This window comes from Salvelinus alpinus, chromosome 37 (assembly GCF_045679555.1).
Source record: "Salvelinus alpinus chromosome 37, SLU_Salpinus.1, whole genome shotgun sequence".
NCBI classification, from domain to species: Eukaryota; Metazoa; Chordata; class Actinopteri; order Salmoniformes; family Salmonidae; genus Salvelinus; species Salvelinus alpinus.
Window position 1 is genome coordinate 12,449,267 of NC_092122.1, and position 15,213 is coordinate 12,464,479.

Consider the following 15,213-nt stretch of genomic DNA (forward strand, 5'->3'; position numbering starts at 1 on the left):
AGAAAAACAATTGTAGACCTCCACAAGTCTGGTTCATCCTTGGGAGCAATTTCCAAACGCCTGAAGGTACCACGTTCATCTGTACAAACAATAGTACGCAAGTATAAACACAATGGGACCACACAGCCGTCATACCGCTCAGGAAGGAGACGCGTTCTGTCTCCTAGAGAATAATTTACTTTGGTGCGAAAAGTGCAAATCAATCGCAGAACAACAGCAAAGGACCTTGTGAAGATGCTGGAGGAAACAGATACAAAAGTATCTATATACAAAATGGCTTAAGGACAACAAAGTCAAGGTATTAGAGTGGCCATCACAAAGCCCTGACCTCAATCCTATAGAACATTTGTGGGCAGAACTGAGGAAGGAGCGAGCAAGGAGGCCTACAATCTTAACTCAGTTACACCAGCTCTGTCCGGAGGAATGGGCCAAAATTTACCCAACTTATTGTGGGAAGCTTGTGGAAAGCTACCCGAAACGTTTGACCCAAGTTAAACAATTTAAAGGCAATGCTACCAAATACTAATTGAGTGTATGTAAACTTCTGACCCACTGGGAATGTGATGAAAGAAATGAAAGCTGAAATAAATAATTCTCTCCACTATTATTCTGACATTTCACATTCTTAAAATAAAGTGGTGATCCTAACTGACCTAAGACAGGGAATTTTTACGAGGATAACATTTCAGGAATTGTGAAAAACTGAGTTTAAATGTATTTGGCTATGGTGTATGTAAACTTCCGACTTCAACTGTTTATATATATATATATTTATATATAAAAACAGGACAAAACCCAAAGTGCAAAATAATAAAGTGCCCAGGAAATAGTAGTAGAGATTCCTCTCAGGAAAACAAGCAACATTTACAATGACCGACAAAGACAAATGACAGAGGGAGTATTAACCGTGGTAAACTGGGGATTGGAACCAGGTGTGTGTAATGATGACGAGACAATTCCGGGGTTGAGGAGTGAAGGGCGTTTACCAGCAGCAGGTTCGGCAGCTGCGGCGATACCGGCCTTCTAGCTGACAACTGACTGAGATTGTCAGTTGGATATGCTCTCTTCAAGGTTTTGTATATCTTACCTATCATATGAACATCCTTTTCTGACTCAAATAAGATTCCCTCAAGGTTGCTCTGATGTACAAAAGATTTCAAATGGAAATGTTGTGATATGTTACTTTTAAGTTGCATGTATTTGAAAATATCTACATTGGTCAGTCCAAAATGTATAATTTATTATGGTTTTTAATCATTATTGTATTTTATTGTTATTAATGTAGCCTATTTATTAATCTAAACCAGTTGTTTAAATATGGTAAATGTGTTTTGTTTCATTCTATTGAGACATTTTTGTTGGCTAAATTAAGTTTGGTCAGTCTTTTTAATTGTGGGCTCCATATTTAGTTTAAGATAGGGCCATTCCCGCAGTCTCCCTTAAGGGTTGATTATTCTGTCACGTTGATATAATGGGATCGGGAGACAGGCGCAGGAATGCATAACAGGGGTTTTTATTGACCCAAATTACAGCGTGCCATCTAAAGGCACGGGGACGACGACCAAACAAACACGTATACAAAACACAGGGTTGAAACCCAAACAAAAGAGCGAGGAGTACCTCAAAAAAATACACAGGGCGCACAATGATACCACACGGGACGAGACCCGTAATCATCTGCACATTACAAGTGGCATGAAAGCCAAAACAACACAGCACAGTTACTCACACGACCAACGGACATTGTAACAATAATCGACAGGACAATGGTGAACAAAGGGCACACTTATACAATTACTAATCAATGGGAATAGAGACCAGGTGTGCGTAATGACACAGTTCCGGAGGGATCCGTGACAATAGGTTATAAGTAGGCTTTTAGTAAAATAAATATCATTAGCCCATTGCTAATATCATTAGTAATTTGTTGGGTACGGTGCTGCCGCACCCCCAGCACCCCCAGCACCCCTACTTCCCATGGCTATGGACGCTGTACTACAGTACTATGTGACAGAATATACAAACAGCTTCCACTTTGTTGCAAATGTTGCTGTACGTTATTGATAAACACTGGAATGATATTCCAATGACTCTAGGAACACACACTTCAAATCATCCATTTCCTGTAGGATTGGATGTAAACTACCTATAGTAGCCACTTTTCTCTTTTAGGTTTATCAGATCCTTATATTCCATTTACTTTAGGAATAAAAAAAATAGTAGACTACAATTGATCTAGTTTCACTTCTTCAATTCCATTTCTTCGGAATCACAACTCCTACTGCCAGTTACATGAATTTTCCCCGAACAAACTGTCCTTAAACTCCAAGGTTGTTTTACTGAGAGGAATATCCATATGACTAATGTGCTCAATAAAAATGTCCAGCAGTCTTCATCTCCAAATGAATGACCTGATAACGCACATAATATGGACTGAATTTATGTCCGAAGACAGTCTGAGATCTACTGTCACTGTCTCCATCACTTCCTCTTATAGGATATGATATACTTTATTATCCCTGAGGGGGAATTTGTCTTGGAGAATTAGTCATACACTGAGTGTACAAAACATTAGGAACACTGTTTGCCCTCAGAACAGCCTCAATTCTTCAGGGCAGGTTTGACTAGGCATCCTCCTTTCCCTTTCTACAAGGTGTCGAAAGCATTCCACAGGGATGCTCCAATGTTTCCCACAGTTGTGTCAAGTTGACTGGATGTACTTTGGGTGGTGGACCATTCTTGATACACTCAGGATTTATTTTGCAGTTCTTGACACACAAACCGGTACGCCTGGCACCTACTACCATACCCCGTTCAAAGGCACTTAAATATTTTGTCTAGCCCATTCACCCTCTGAATGGCACACATACAGTACACAATCCATGTCTCAACTGTCTCAAGGCTTAAAAATCCTTATTCAAGCTTTCTCCTCCCCATTCATCGACACTGATTGAAGTGGATTTAACAGGTGACATCAATAAGGGATCATAGTTTTCACCTAGATTCACCTGGTCATTCTATGTCATGGAACACTCAGTGTATCTAATCATTATGTCATCATGAAGTGCTTTGAGAGACTAGTCAAGGATCATATCACCTCCACCTTACTGGCCACCCTAGACCCACTTCAGTTTGCATACCGCTCCAACAGGTCCACAGACGACGCAATCGCCATCACACTGCATACTGCCCTATCCCATCTGGACAAAAGGAATACCTATGTAAGAATGCTGTTCATTGACTACAGCTCAGCATTCAACACCATAGTACCCCCCAAGCTCATCATCAAGCTGGAGGCCCTAGGTCTCAACCTCGCCCTGTGCATTTGGGTCCTGTACTTTCTGACGGGCCACCCCCAGGTGGTGAAGGTAGGAAACACTACCAACAATGACGAGACAGCCTACAGGGAGGAGGTGAGGGCACTCGGAGTGTGGTGTCAAGAAAACAACCAATCACTCAACGTCAACAAAACAAGGAAGATGATTGTGGACTTCAGGAAACAGCAGAGGGAGCCCCCCCCCTTTCCACATTGAAGGGACAGCAGTGGAGAAGGTGGAAAGTTTTAAGTTCCTTGGTGTACACATCACAAACAAACTGAAATGGTGCACCCACACAGACAGCGTGGTGAAGAAAGCGCAACAGCGCCTCTTCAACCTCAGGAGGCTGAAGAAATTTGGCTTGTCACCAAAAACCCTGACAAACTTTTACAGATGCACAATCGACAGCATCCTGTCAGGCTGTATCACAGCCTGGTACGGCAACTGCACCGCCCTCAACCGCGATGCTCTCCAGAGGGTGGTGCGTTCTGCACAACGCGTCACCGGGGGCAAACTACCTGCCCTCCATGACACCTACAGCACCCGATGTCACAGGAAGGCCAAAATGATCATCAAGGTCATCAACCACCCGAGCCACTGCCTGTTCACACCGCTGCCATCCAGAAGGCGAGGCCAGTACAGGTGCATCAAAGCTGGGACTGAGAGATTGAAAAACAGCTTCTATCTCATGGCCATCAGACTGCTAAACAGCAATCAATAACTCAGAGAGGCTGCTGCCTACATTGAGACCCAATCTCTGGCCACTTTAATGAATGGATCACTAGTCACTTTATAAAATGCATTCTAAATAATGCCACTTTAATAATGTTTACATATCTTACATTACTCATATCACATGTATATACTGTATTTTATACCATCTATTGCACCTTGCCTATGCCGCTCGGCCATCGCTCATCCATATACTTACATGTACATATTCTCATTCACCCCTTTAGATTTGTGTGTATTAGGTAGTTGTTGGGAAATTGTTAGATTTCTTGTTAGATATTACTACATTGTCGCATTCCACTACACTCGCATTAACATCTGCTAAACATGTGTATGTGACAAATAACATTTGATTTGACTTGATTTAACAGAGATCAGGATGATGATTCCTTCATGGTCTGTGCCAAGTTTATGCTTTACCTCTATAGTTCTTCGTCTTACTAACAATGGCTTCTACGCCACAAGACACACAATGGGAACTTTGAATTCATTGATTAATTTCTTTAGCAAAAGAATGAGGCATCATCTCAAAATGTGAAATGTTAAACCCCATGTGACCTACTTGTTGCGTGTATGTACTGTACTGACATGTATGTGTAACTGATGCACACACACACACTACATGTTCATGTTTTTAAATGTATGAAAATGGTCATGTATTTTGTCTGTAATGTATTTTTAATGGGGATCCTAATAAATCAAAATCAAATCAAACATAACCTGCTTATCTGCATCACTGTTTGAGAGTTATTCACCCCATCTGAAAATGTTTCTAGTTTTCTTTTACCTTTATGACGTATATACCTACTGTGTAGGATTCACAATGGCATTTCTAGAGCAATATGTGTGATCCAAACCAGGCAAATGGATCAGTGGCTTTAGGGTATGTAAACGTTGAGACACTCATCAGTCCTCAACTCTAATCACTATTATAAAACACAATAAAAGTGCTCTTTTTGATCAATGGAGGTGTTGCCACACATGGGTATACTGGAAATACCCCATACTAACCTCCACCAACTTTATCAATCATGGTTACTGTTGTATCACCCAGAACAGTTTGTCAAAGATCTCTACTTAATCATTCATCTCTTATCAGGGCTTTATCTGTGACCAATATATCAAAACCACGTTAGTCATCCTATAATTCTTATCAATATCTCAGTTACAGGACGTTCACATTTCCAAATACCGTACTGCTCATATTGCTTCATTTCTTGCTGGCGGAAATACTTTGTGCTAAGAAGTACATTTATTTTACATATAAAATACAACAAAGTAAACATTCCTATAAAATCCCTATGTACACGTATAAAACGCAACATTGTCAAGCTATTTAAAAAAAAATACTTCTGATTCAATTTTAGAAAATAAATACATGATATGAATGACATTTTCTGATATTTCTTTCAAAATCTTCAAAATTGCCATTGAGTATCTGTTTAACAGTACAAAAGAAATAAAATATATTTTATGTACAATTATTAGCTCAATAAGTTGTATCCTGTATACATATGGTTACTGTATGGTGTCCATTTTAGGACAGTATCATGTGTCCTTACGTCTATTATCACCAGAAAGCACAGCGATCACAGGAAATGCATGCCATCCCAGGAAATGAAAGTACTGTACACACCACTACACTCCTAAAAGAATGGTTCCAAAAGGGTTCTTCAGCTGTCCAAATAGGATAACCCTTTTTGGTTCCAGGTAGAACTCTTTTGGGTTCCATGTAGAACCATCTGTGGAAAGGGACAGTCGAAGAACCCTTAAAATACTGACATCTAAGAGTGTAGTTCTGGAACTAGAACTTGGTTTCTGGCTCTGAGACCTGGGGAGAGCAAAGAGATACTACTTTTAGTTGAGATTTTATTTTGTCAGCTCATCTTACTGTACTTTGTACCTAGAGTTTTATGAATTATCTGTACCTCCACATGAGTTGCAACATTACAAGAGTTATTTTTATTAATTATCATTTTGCTCGCTTATGATTATTCATTACAAATGTAGAAAAGACAACGACAAATAGATTTGATGGGTCTGTTACTTACATGCACAAATTTGTCCCTGCTACGCAAACTTGACACACCATTGCATTGGTTGCCATGGATAGTGGCTGTTGTTATAACCTGTAAGACAACATGATTCACAAGAATGAGATAAGTTCCTGTGTATGAACCGATGTGGGCCAAGATAAGGTTTGGCACCTCTTATCTAGTCTGTAAGGGTGGAAACATCAACAGATACATAGTATTTTTCTATAGGTAAATGTTATACCTTTTCACAGACTTTTGTGTTTTCAGAGTTTACTGGATGTTTCTCCAGGATATGCACCATGGCATCGTGGAGGGTCAGGAAAAACATGGACGACTTCACCTCGTCGTCAAAGAACTTACAGCTGTGCAGTTTCTCCAGGATGTACTCTTTGGACACAAGGGACAGATATCGTTAGATCAATCACCTTACCTCTATTTGTTTCAGAGTGATTGAATTCAGTGTTGAAGAGAAAATGGGAGAAGGAATGGATGGGACAGATGGCTTGTCTTAAACCAGGCTTACCGTCACATGCCACAATGTAGACCTCAACTTCAACCCGAATGAGCTCTTTGAGTGCCTGTAGAACACAGCAAAATATCAGTACCCAGCAAGTAGAAATAATCTGGTAAAATATACAATCATCCCCCCATTCCCCAGGATTGTAACGGAAGAGTTTTGTTTTACCGCTTTGAGTCCCTTGAGGGCAGAGATGTCGAGGAAGGAGACGGCTGAGAAGTCCAGGATCAGGCTGTGGACGTCTACTCTGGGGACTTGGATGTTGGCAGGAAGCTCAGAGTTCCAGTTCACCTGGACAGGAAGGTCCTTGAAGTCAGTGGGCTGGTCCAGATCCTCCATGTTGCTCTCATCCTCAGACTCCTCAATGGGACCAGAGCTGGTAAGCAGTAGGCCTTTCTGCACCGGGAGAACCACAACATTACCACAACCTCTTATTGTGAAAACCTGACTACATGTAGAAGGTGAACTTTGGAGGTCCACCCACCATTATGGGATGATGATTCATTTGTTTTTCATATACATGCAACCCCAAGACCATTCTGATAAGGCATGTATGGGGACAACTGCCTATATGTCCTGCAGCATGTGCTTGATGTCTGTTGATTTTGGATTGCTAAAAGTATGTTGTTGCCAGGTGTGAAACTAATGTTTTGGGCTAGATGGATTTATGACATGCTTATGGCCATTTTTATGACACATGGGGCTCTTGTAAAATTTTAACGGGGTAACTTTGTGAGTGGAAGTTATCTTTTTATGGGTGTCTAAGGGCAACAGGTAAGTGCACCACTACTCACAGATGTCATCTGTAGCTCTCCTTTCTTTAGAAGTTTCCTGATCGTCCTCAGGGCTTTGTTTCTCTTTCTCAACACCCTCAAAGGGTTAAAGCCCACCTGAAAACATATCAAAGTCAAGTTGAACCCTAATTGGCAATTGCACACATGAAAATGGGAGTAACTGTTACACATGGGCTTTATTGTGAATGAGGCATATTGTTTACCACTGCCTTGGCCATCATACAGATCAAGGCTAAACTTTATCTTATCTACATGTGTTTAGTGTTTAGTAAGGTGCAAGTTAAACTGTAGTAACACCGATTTGTATGGGAACTATTGCTATACAACCTGGTATACTATATTACACTGAGGCGGTATTGACCTTCATGTATTGACCTTCATGAGTTTATTTCATAATTCTTTATGACCATTTTCCATTGGAAGAAATCCAATAAGATGTCTTAATAAGTAGACCCATGAATCATTACCTTATTGGCCCATGTCATGGAATTGTAAGGCCTATGTGTAAATGTGTTTGGTAGAATTCTTCATTTTACACGTCTAATTGTGTATAATTGCTTACTTACAGCTTCCACCAGCTTGCCTCTGAAAAAATCTATATTGGCAAAGAAGATGGGTGACGGTATCCTGAAGATCTTAACACCCTCTGGCTCATAGATCTGGAAAGAGATATATAAACAATAGAACAAGGACCATATGTAGACACACCATCTTCACAGTCTTGTAAGATAAAAATATATTGGTGAGTGTCTTTAGTCCACATTACAGCTTACTCACACTCATGTAATCCTTGCGGTCTTTGTAGATATCTGTTCCTGTGATATTGGCCAGGACACTGCAACGTGGGCTGGAAAAAAATGTAGGCAGAAATGTCACTATGACATTGTGTTCCAGGGTTGGGGTTAATTCTGAATTGAGTTGTGAATTGGTCTTTAATTCCAAATCAATTATTGAATTTGAACTGAATGTAAATTGGCTACATCCCACAGGAAGCAGAATTTTTATTGAATTTGAATTAAAGGAAGTAGAATTGAATTCCATACATCATTACGCACATGTTTATTTTGACATCATGCATGGTTACTATGTTTAACAATTTCTTGGAACATTTCATTTTTAAAACGCATCCTCCTAAAAAGAGTGTTAAATAATTAACAGTGGTCTGGAAATATTCTAAGATCATTTTGTAGGTTGTCTGTAATAATTCATAATTCACTTACATGTTATTAAATATCTGGAAAAATTCATTTCCCACAATGCATTAAATATGAATACTAACATCTGAGTTATAATCCCATTTTTATTGATGGTATTTGTATTCTTTAGTAAGAGGTGGCAGATGTTTTGGGAAAAATATTTATCAAAGGAATGAGACTCATCTGTTTCATGTCTCAGTTGAATTTATTTTAATTGCTTTGAATTCAATTATACTTCCTTTCATTAAAATTAAATTCCAATTATGCTTCCTGTGGGGTGTGACCAATTTAAATTTGAATCTCAATTCTTGGATTGAATTGAATCAAATTCTGAAATGTCGAATTAACTCCAAACCTGGTGTATCCACCTCCTAATAACATTGAAAACGGACAAAGAATAAACACAGACACAAGTTAAACATTTTTTTAGGTATTTGGAGATTTGTGCCCATACTCACAACTGAGCCCTGAAGACAACGGTGAGCAGCTCGATCCCTAGACCTACAGCCAGCCCCAGATCCAGCCCCAACAGGATGGAAGCCAGGCAGGTCACCACCCACACCACCTGGATAAAGACATGGAGGGGAGACAGGACAAGGGGATGCAGGATGGAAGGGATTGGAGGAAATATGAGTTCATTATTACAGTTGGTAAAGACATCCCTGCTTGTTTCCATTTTAGGTGCAGTTCAGTGGGAGTGTCTCAGAAGACTCACACAGTCGGGCCGGTCTCTCCTCCACAGGTAAGGGACTTCTCTGATCTGCATCAACATCCCCTTCAGGTTGACTATGACCACCGCCCCCAGCACCGACTGTCAACACAGAGGGAAAAGGTCAGGCAATGACATCTTTGATGATCAGTCACAAGAGTTGCACAAGACTTCCATCTGAATTCCAGTGCTCCTATCAACTTCATACAGTGTGATTCATTACGTAATGTCCTAATCTTAGATGTTAAGTCCCCTATATGGGGGACTTTGAGAGGTTCTGGACTGGTTCTTTGTATGTCTATTTAGGCAGAAATCAAAATGTTTCCCTATCATTCAACTCCAAAAGTCAATTATATTGTAAATACTGAGTGAGTTTTACCTTTGGAAGTGGCTCCAATAAGAACCCGATAGCCAAGGTGACGACCATCACAATGAGCGCTGACAGTAGCCCAGCAATCTGAAATGAACAAGTAATACTTTATTTGACTCACATTTGGCTATTCACAAAACAACTACAGATAAGCACTGTTTAAACAGTGTTTCCCTTTGATATATTTCATAAATTATCATTATTTATTATCTTGGCACATTGTAACTCTGAGTCAATACTTTCATTCCTCAATATGTACTGTAGGTCATGAGTCACGACAAACTACATCACATTCTCTCTCCCATTTGTACAATTCTATCTGGTTTGGATTATGATAAGTTATCAGTCATTATTACACCAAAGATAGAGAGACCCAAATAGGTCAATATTTCATAACGTTTACAGCTACATCTCTTGGATAAAGAACTTGTACAGGAAGGAACTCTAAGTATGGTTGTGTGTCTGTATTCTCAGACAGCCTCTTGGTTTAGTAGTTTACCTGGGTTTTACCACCTGTACTCTCCTGTACCGCACTCCTGGAGAGAGCTGTGCTTGCTGCAAACGACTTAAAGGCTGCTCCAATGATGTTACTGGCCCCAAAAGCTATCAGCTCCTAGAGAGCAAAACAAGGACAAATACATGTTTTGGAACTGTTGATATTAGTTCAAGTCTTATGTTGATAGTTTGTATTAGGCTGACAACCCTCATTCACAAGCAACAATAAACACATTTTTCTGTACCACCTCGGCTTCCAACCCCTCCTCCTAATGTTCTGGTTTTGGGACTCACCTGATTTCCGTCTATGATGTAATCGTGTTTGACTGAGTAGACCTTGGCGACAGAGAAGGCTACAGCAAAGCCCACTATGGCCATAGGGAACGCCTCAACAGCAGTCTGCCCGAAGATCTGCATGTTCGGGGCCATAGGTGACTCATACCTAACAGATTGAGAGGGAGAGATATTGTTAGACTCTTTCCCATCTATTCTCAGCCATTTTAACATGCAGCAAACATCTTTTTACATGTGCTTACCCCACTGGAATACGGCCGACAACATCAACTTTATAATTCACCCGGAAGTTGAATGCATAGGAAACGCCACAAGCGATCACAGTCTGCGAAAGTCATTAACAAAATCAATTGATCAGTTATTAGCAGGACTAATGCAATCTGGTGATAAAACAGTATATTTCAAGAGAATCTGGTTACCTTGACAACTTTTCCACAAAGCTGTGACACACTGCAGGCTTTTTGTACATCAAAAAAAGTTTATGTATTTTCCTACAATTCACCTGATTGTCCTCATCTGCCGTACTGTGAGTCAGTGTGAGAATAAAATATCAATACTGTACGTTTCACAAAAGCTGGCTCCTTGCTACAATGGCATTGTACTTTGGATCAATACACTCTTAGAAAAAAGGGTTCCAAAAGGGTTCTTTGGCTGTCCCCATAGGAGAACCCTTTTTGGTTCCGGGTAGAACTCTTTTTGGTTCCAGGTAGAACTCTTTTGGGTTCCATGTAGAACCATCTATGTAAAAGGTTATACATGGAAATCAAAAGGGTTCTACCTGTAACCAAAAAGGGTTCTTCAAAGGGTTATCCTATAGGGACAGCCGAAGAACCCTTTTAGGTTCTAGATAGCAAATTTCTTTCTAAGAGTGTACCAATATAGGAACAAGGGAGTGACTGTTCAGGATAAGAATAGCAATGCTTCCCGATGCTTATCTGTGATAATATGACCTGTACTTTGTGCAAGTACATACTCATATTCAAATGTATATTAAATAGTGAGACACATCTACATAAACAGTGCCCTGTATGACGATGCCTTTTTTTTATCTCTTAGAAGAAAAGGTGTTATCTAGAACCTAAAATGGTTCTTCGGCTGTCCCCGTAGGATAACCCTTTGTAGAACCCTTTTAGGTTCCAGGTAGAACCCTTTTCTTTTCAGATAAAACCCATTGGGTTCTTTTTTCTAAGAGTTTAAATTCAGTGGTGCCCCGTATGAGGCTGGTTCTCGCCACAATGTTTCCCAATTCTTATCTGTGTATTATCTGTGTACATATAGAGCTGAAGCCCAAGTTGTGATGACATAGTGCACACAGTGCCACTCACCATTATAACCTCTATGGGGATGGGAACAGGCAGCTTGGCTTTGTATCTATCGTTGATCTCCTTCACTATGAACACCACCACCATGATCAGTATGGACGTCACCAGGTCACACACGTTGGTCTTCTCGATCTGGACAAAGATCTTCTCCAGGGTCTGAGGGAGACGTCAGTTAATATTGATGACAGTAATGAAGAACCAGTTACAGGGTGTGAGAGTTCAGTCAGAGGTCTCTACACCAAGCCATGAAATCTAGCTTTTTCTGAAATTTTGGGGGCACTTGAGGAAGATCTGTGTAAGATAAGATACAATGAGACACTTGTTAAGCTTATCAACACAGTGTTATTCCTCAGAGCTATAGAAACAGATCAGATATGAGGGATAAGATATGAGGGAGTTAATGAATATATCTCTGTCATAGCTAAGTCATTGCATATTTGGATATCAGTAGAAAAAAACCATACTGTTGCATTGAAAGACATTTGACCTCATCCTGTCTCTCTTCCTGGACTTACATAAACGATGGCCAGCGGTCCACTGAGTCCCGGCACCACCAGGCCCAACACGAACTTCAGCTGGGACACCAGGATGTGGACGGCAGCCGCGGTGGTGAACCCAGACACCAGCGTGTCTGACAGGTACATGACGATGAAGCCTACCTGCAGCAGACCCATGGCCAGCTGGCAGAGAAGCAGAGGACTCATGTTAGAATATGGGAGAACCCGTCCATAGATAGAGAGAGGGAGTCATTGTTCATTTTAGATTCAGATTACAGAGAGATATGAGTAATGTACAGTACATGAGTGATAATGCTGAGGTAATGATGGTGTTTTACCTGCATTATCCCCATGAGGAAGGTGACAGAGGCGGCCACCATTACTCTCTGCTCGTCGCTGGTCAGCCCCTCAAACCCAGTGATGTTGACTGGGGGGCCTTCGTCAGGCACAAGCCTCGTCACCACTGCACCCACCATGAGGCTCAGAACAGGGAACGCCCCTGGAGTGAGTGGGGTGAGGAGAAAGAGAGAAGGAGCAAAGATGAGGATGCAGGGGATGGAACGTGGAGAGGTGGGCAGAGAGAGGGTGGTAAGTACAGTAAAAAGATGTGATGGCTTGTGATGGTCAGAGCAAAACACTGTACATACTGTACATACACACACACACATGCCCAGTACTTACCTACTGAGATATGTCTGGAAGTGCCAAGGAAGAAGTAGATGATCACTGGGAAGAAGGCAGTGAAGAGTCCATACCATGGAGGGAGGGAGGCCAGCAGGGAGTATGCCAGACCTGTCAATCAAACAAAAACAATGAACAACAGTTTACAGTGCATGTTAAATAACTCCACCATAAGTCACTGGAGACTATGACAGCATTCAAGAGTCATCACGATCCAGATGTTTTAAGTATCTATTGACTTTTCTGTGTGTCAATGCTAGTACTGTGACAATAATGCCTGCTAATAAAGATACGTTACCATCTCTTCTTTCATTAAACAACTATTAATAGGTGTCTAAGACCAGATATTGTATTTTAGGTGATACCACTATCGGACCTGATTACCATTCCGTAAAACCATAGTTCATCAATATTGTTACTTTATTTTCTTTCAGTGATCAAAGTGTATGTTTTTGTGACGTTAATGAGGTCTACAGTTCTTTATCAAATTATTTCTCAAAAAAGTGCTATAGGAACTGCTTCGATAGATCTGAAGATGCACACTGGTTGATTGAGGTGGGTTAGAGTGTGGGTATTAGCTTCACCTTGTAGAACAGCTACCAGTCCAGTGCTGACCCCAGATACAATATCACTCAGAAACCATTCCTTCAGCTGGTAGATTCTCATCCAACCAATGAAAGGTAGCAGAGAGAGCGCTGCGTTCTTAGCGCGCTTGAGGTCACAACTACAGTTAACACACACACCATTTTTTAGTTAGTCTCCACAGACATTATTTTCTAATAGTTTATAACATCTAAGCATCTTTATGCACAACGTTTAGACATACAGTATATAGGATGAGAGGGCTTTAAACTAGATGCTTTTGAAGGACACATTACCATATCTTTAAGCAAACTAAAGACAATTAGGGCATCTCAGGTAAAATGTCATGTGGGCCCACTCATCCACACCAAAGAAAGACTAAACTACTAAAGTGAATTTGAGTGGTAATAACTAGATGAAGGGCTAGATTCAATCCGTTCTGTCTTAACCCGAAATAACCGACAACTGCTTAGCAGTTTCATTGTTTTTATTTCAGCAATGTCTGAGATGTAACTGCATTAGAGCTGTCAAATCAGCAAACGACTTCCGGGAGTTTACCTATCGCGGACATTGCCATTGGATGCGCTGAGTCGCATTAATTATAATCCCAAGCAGCCTTGTTACTGGAATGTGTGTTGTAATAATCTACACCTCCATTAGGCTGATAGAAATCCTTTTGATTTAGTTTAATTATATTATTTCTATTAGCCTATACTTTATAGTTCTAAACTAAATGCGAGTGGGACGGGTGTGGCTTCGTGACAATGACCACAGGAGCAGCCCTTCACCAATTTGATAGCTCTTAATACAGTCACAAGTCTGACACCGCCAAAACACCAGCTATGCGGAGTGTCTGCTATCGCCGGTTAACGCTTGATCTGATTGAATCTATACAGAAGTGTTGCATCCATGCACTGCAGCTTATCATAAGGCTACCTTCAGTGTTACACAAAACAACAAAAGCAAAACAACAGAAGAAACTTGATGGATTCTTACGTGAAATACTGCTTGACATGGTGCCGCACGGTCTTATGGTGCCTGTGGATCTTCTCATGTTCGTCTGCGAAGGCGTCCTCTGAGTAGAGTGGCCTGGTGACCACATACTGCTTCATCTTTACCCTCTTCTTCTCGTTGAGTGGTGCGGCACCTGTTCCTCACCGGGTCTCTGAGACCCATCAATCACATTTTAGTACAGGTTCCTGTCATATCTTTCCCTCCTGCCTTTGAAAGTACCTTGACACAGACAATTACTGTGGAGCTGCTGCACAACAAAGGTGCAACTACAGTCACACACTAACTAACTACATCAGCCTGTGCCATTAGTGTCACAGCTCTGTGCTGTCCAGTGGACCAGCTGCGACTGGCATGGCTGGGCAGGGCCTGTACTGCCTGTCAGCTTTGACCAGGTTAGAGTGGTCTGGGTTAAATAAGGGTTGTGATACCATTATAATACACGGGAGAACTAGGAAAGGTTGTCCTATATTACAAAGAGTTTTAACTAAAGGTAATACGAACAAAGAAAGTGTTAGGTCACCAACTGCCACATCCAGATATCAGATGGAAAGATAGAAAGTAGCCTACTGTAAGTATCTTAATCGATCTATATTTAATAGTAATAAATGATAAGCAAGGTACTAGAATAATACATAACACTAACTCTTACCTTACTAG

General features: G+C 40.8%; 1 protein-coding gene across 1 annotated transcript; it reads right to left on the reverse strand.

The window, feature by feature from the left end:
- Positions 1 to 4,866: 4,866 nt before the first annotated feature.
- LOC139565851 (chloride anion exchanger-like) lies at positions 4,867 to 14,820 on the reverse strand. Its single transcript, XM_071386474.1, has 20 exons — positions 14,539 to 14,820; positions 13,545 to 13,684; positions 12,961 to 13,071; positions 12,618 to 12,778; positions 12,298 to 12,462; positions 11,786 to 11,938; positions 10,703 to 10,785; positions 10,461 to 10,608; positions 10,171 to 10,284; positions 9,681 to 9,758; positions 9,308 to 9,403; positions 9,051 to 9,157; positions 8,174 to 8,243; positions 7,963 to 8,055; positions 7,397 to 7,492; positions 6,771 to 6,998; positions 6,609 to 6,663; positions 6,327 to 6,472; positions 6,101 to 6,178; positions 4,867 to 5,880 (listed from the first exon to the last, which is right to left on the reverse strand). The coding sequence occupies exons 1-20, from the start codon at positions 14,652 to 14,654 to the stop codon at positions 5,854 to 5,856; spliced, it is 2,265 nt and encodes a 754-aa protein (XP_071242575.1). The 5' UTR covers positions 14,655 to 14,820; the 3' UTR covers positions 4,867 to 5,853.
- Between the last annotated feature and the right edge of the window lie 393 nt (positions 14,821 to 15,213).

Bases quoted from the DNA above. Each gene is read 5' to 3' on its own strand.
- LOC139565851 (XM_071386474.1), bottom strand. From the start codon at position 14,654: ATGAAGCAGTATGTGGTCACCAGGCCACTCTACTCAGAGGACGCCTTC. The intron at 7,493-7,962 runs GTAAGTAAGCAA...ATATGTTTTCAG, and splicing joins GAGGCAAGCTGGTGGAAGCT to GTGGGCTTTAACCCTTTGAG. The intron at 6,664-6,770 runs GTAAAACAAAAC...TGTGTTCTACAG, and splicing joins CCCTCAAGGGACTCAAAGCG to GCACTCAAAGAGCTCATTCG.